At 34.0% G+C, this 3515-nt stretch overlaps 1 protein-coding gene across 1 annotated transcript; it reads right to left on the bottom strand.

Annotated features, from left to right (window-relative positions):
• LOC107607962 (aspartic proteinase CDR1-like) lies at positions 1620-3158 on the bottom strand. The gene is made up of 2 exons (XM_016309854.2): positions 2576-3158; positions 1620-2300 (listed from the first exon to the last, which is right to left on the bottom strand). Exons 1-2 carry the CDS (start codon positions 3156-3158, stop codon positions 1633-1635), a joined length of 1251 nt encoding a protein of 416 aa, XP_016165340.1. The 3' UTR covers positions 1620-1632.

The following is a 3515-nucleotide window of genomic DNA, read 5'->3' as shown; positions in this document are numbered from 1 at the left end:
TATACAAATACAATAATATTAATACTTATTGAATATTCTATTATTTTTTATCATATAAAAAATTAAATTAAATAAATAGTAAAATATAAAATAATATTAAATTAAATAAATAAAAGATATCTAATTTTTTATATTTGAACCTAAAGATAGAGAGAGTGTTGTTTATTGCACTTATTAGATACTTTAAGTCATAATAAAGTATTTAAGTTAATTGAACTATTTTTTTATCTTTTGAAAAAGTATTACTAAGTTTTTTATAAAAAGTTTTGGGGGCCATGGCCACCCCTTATCTGAACTAAGCTCTACCACTCCCTTGTCTGAACTAAGCTCCACCACTGATCAGCACCAACACCCTCTTCCACTAACACTCATAAAATAATGACAAGGAGTAAATCTGGCAGCCTCAAACCAAGGACTTATGTGGCTGTAGTGGCCAATACACCTCCAAACCTGACTCAACATGAGCCAAGCACAATTGCTCAAGCCTTAGCAACACTACAATGAATGAGGAATATTCTGCCCTCATACGGTGAAAGACTTGGTCCTTGCAGCAACCACCGAAAGGCATAACCCTCATTGGATTCCACAACACTTCAATGGTGACTTGCGTGAAGAAGTCTATATGATGCAGCTTGAGAGGTACCAAATGAGAGACGGAGCTGTGTGCATACTAGAAAAAGTTGCTGAAGGAGCTTAATGTTGAGGAACCATGTGCTCCCACAATTTTCTGCGATAATCAAAGTGCAGTTCTGATGTCCCATAACCCAGTGTTACATGGAAGGTCCAAACACCTTGAAGTGGATATACTTTTTTCTAGAGACAGAGTGGTACACGTCAGGCGCATGTCATTCACATCCTAGCTTAGGAACAAATCGCGGGCATACTCACAAAACCAGTCTCATCCGCCCCTGTTTCAAAAGTTTCGAGATAAGCAGAGAGTAGGAGATGAAAAACAACGACTTGGTTTAAGGGAGGATAAAGGCGTCACAAAGTGAATTCAGAGAAACCCAATACAGTTGTAAGAACTATTTTTAATGAGAAATATTTTTTTCTCAATTTTAATAATAGAAAATTATGTAATACATTTTAGTTATTAAATTATTTAGTAATATATAATATAGTTATATTTTAATTTTAATTTTAATATTTTAATTTTAATTTAATTAAATACAATTAGAAAATATCATGTTACACATTTTGATGGTCAAATTTGTAATTAGTCATTGATAATGATATATAAGAAAGATATAGTGGGCAAAGGAATGAGAGAGTTGGAGAAAGGGAGAGGGAGGAGGGAAGAACTCTTTAATTTTGGAGGGAAAGATTTGATTTCAATTGTAATGAGAGAGTGATATGTGACAAATTTTGGTTGTAAAATTAGTAATATATAATAGATAATAGATTCTAACAACAGAAGCCAAATATGTTAAATTATCAAGTGCACGAATAAAATGAAAAGTCAAATAACAGAGGATATAATACAATCAAAAGTTTAAAACAAAACCCTATAATAAATATAATAGATAAAAGAAATTATTATTTATATAGTGATATAAATTTGTACGGTTGGATTATCAATTATTCAAGAAATAGATAGGATAGAATGAGAAAAGAGGGGGAGGGGGCGAAACTCTAGTGTTTCGTACAATCAGTTGCCTTGAAAGAGACAAACTGGTGTTCTAGATCATACCCAATCCAAAAATTTGATTGAGCAAAGTTGCCATAAATCCCGACAGCGCTACTAGTGTTGGTAAATGCCAAGCAGAAAACACCATCTTTCGGTGGTATGAAGGTTTGGATTGGACTTAACTGTAGATTTACATGACCGAAAAAATGGGCTGTCAATATAGGCCCACGAAGATTAGTCTTTGTTTTATAGCAAAGCTGGTTACCCAGTTGTGGGTCATCTTTAATGGGCTCCATCTTAACCTGATTTCTCACTTCAGCCACCAATCGATCATACAAATCTTGTGGTAGAACAGTTGGTGGTGTCCCCGAATCTAGGAACATGTTACCTTTGGTTACAGTTTGTGAAGAACTACTAAAGGGTAAAAATTTATGTCCCACACTAATACCATTTAAGGTAACAGAATATGTTGTCTTATCACCTTCCTTGAAAACCAAAGGTGTAGAATCCACACCATGCCCTATTACTTCACTCCCACTTCCAAAACGAATTTCGCTTGAAATGCTTGGGTCAGTGCCAAATGGAACCAAACACATCGAGAACAACTTGCCTCCAAAGTTAAAACCTATTTGAGAGATTAGAGACACTTCCCCTCTTCCGAGACCGATTATACCTGATAAAATTGTGAAAGAATAAGAAAAGAAGAGAGAAAAAATATTATACTTTGTATTTCTTGATTGATTGAATTGAATTGAATTGAGTTATGAAGGTAAAACTAAATATATATAGAGCATTGTCCTATGAAAGATAAAAGCAAATAAAGATAAGATAAGATAATAAAGACTAAAATTGTAATTGAATTTATGTATTCTGTTAGGTTGAATTTGTGGGACACGAGACTTCTTTATTGTTATCATAGACTAAGGTGGAAGAGTAGTTTAATAATACCCATTTCATGATCATTGAAACCACCCTTGTCATTATGTCCACAGCCGAAAATAAAGCCACTAACTTTACGGTTTTGCTCCAAGGTAAGTGTTTCTTGTGCAAGAACACCTTTTGTTAAGGAAGAATCTCCATAGCCATAGCTGTAGTTGCATTGCTTCTGAGGAGAACACACGCCTGTGTCCAACTTATGACACAATTGTGAGGTGCATGCGATGTTGGAATAAGTGGAGGATTTTTGAGAATTAAACAAGGGTTTTTGTTGCTTGTAGCAATTATCGCATGGTACACATTGCGTCCACACGAGATCACTACCCGTGTCAGCGATACCTTGAATGGTTACCGGTGGAGTTCCAATGGAAACCTCCATGAGATATTGACCAAGATAGGCATTCACTGGGGACTCTCCACCGTTATATATATTTGGCTGAAAGATGCTGCGTCTAGAGGGAAGGTTTTTCCGGATCAGTCTAGCACTGAACCCGCCATTATTATTGGCTTCAAGAGGTGAGATATAATGTAAAACATGAATGGCGAAAAGAAAGGTAACTAGAAAACATAGATGAGATTTTGTGAGAGAACCCATTGTCGAGTAATATGTATCATCAACTTTCTTATGTGCATGTATATTTATGGTTAAAGCCCTATGTAGTGCGAGCACGTATAATTAATTAAAGTTGGGGATTTTATTCCTTTTAAGTATTTTGAATGAATGAAAATTAATAGAGGACTAGATTGTTGATATATCTTAACATTTTGCTTCTGATCTTGTTATACTTAATAAGTAGAGCATTAAATGAAAAATATCGAATATCAAAAAACATACTTTAAAAATGGGATTAGCTGGATTCTTAAACAAATTTGTACAATTGTTATTTACTAAATTTATAACTATCCAATACGCGTAATTTTAATACTATATATGTAGATAATAATTAAATTA

Source organism: Arachis ipaensis, chromosome B07 (assembly GCF_000816755.2).
Source record: "Arachis ipaensis cultivar K30076 chromosome B07, Araip1.1, whole genome shotgun sequence".
NCBI lineage: Eukaryota > Viridiplantae > Streptophyta > Magnoliopsida > Fabales > Fabaceae > Arachis > Arachis ipaensis.
The sequence above is the reverse complement of the archived record's forward strand: the minus strand, read 5'-3'. Positions and strand labels throughout refer to the sequence as shown.

Bases quoted from the DNA above. Each gene is read 5' to 3' on its own strand.
- LOC107607962 (XM_016309854.2), bottom strand. From the start codon at position 3,158: ATGGGTTCTCTCACAAAATCTCATCTATGTTTTCTAGTTACCTTTCTT. The intron at 2,301-2,575 runs GTATTATTAAAC...CAATTTTATCAG, and splicing joins TTTCAATGATCATGAAATGG to GTATAATCGGTCTCGGAAGA.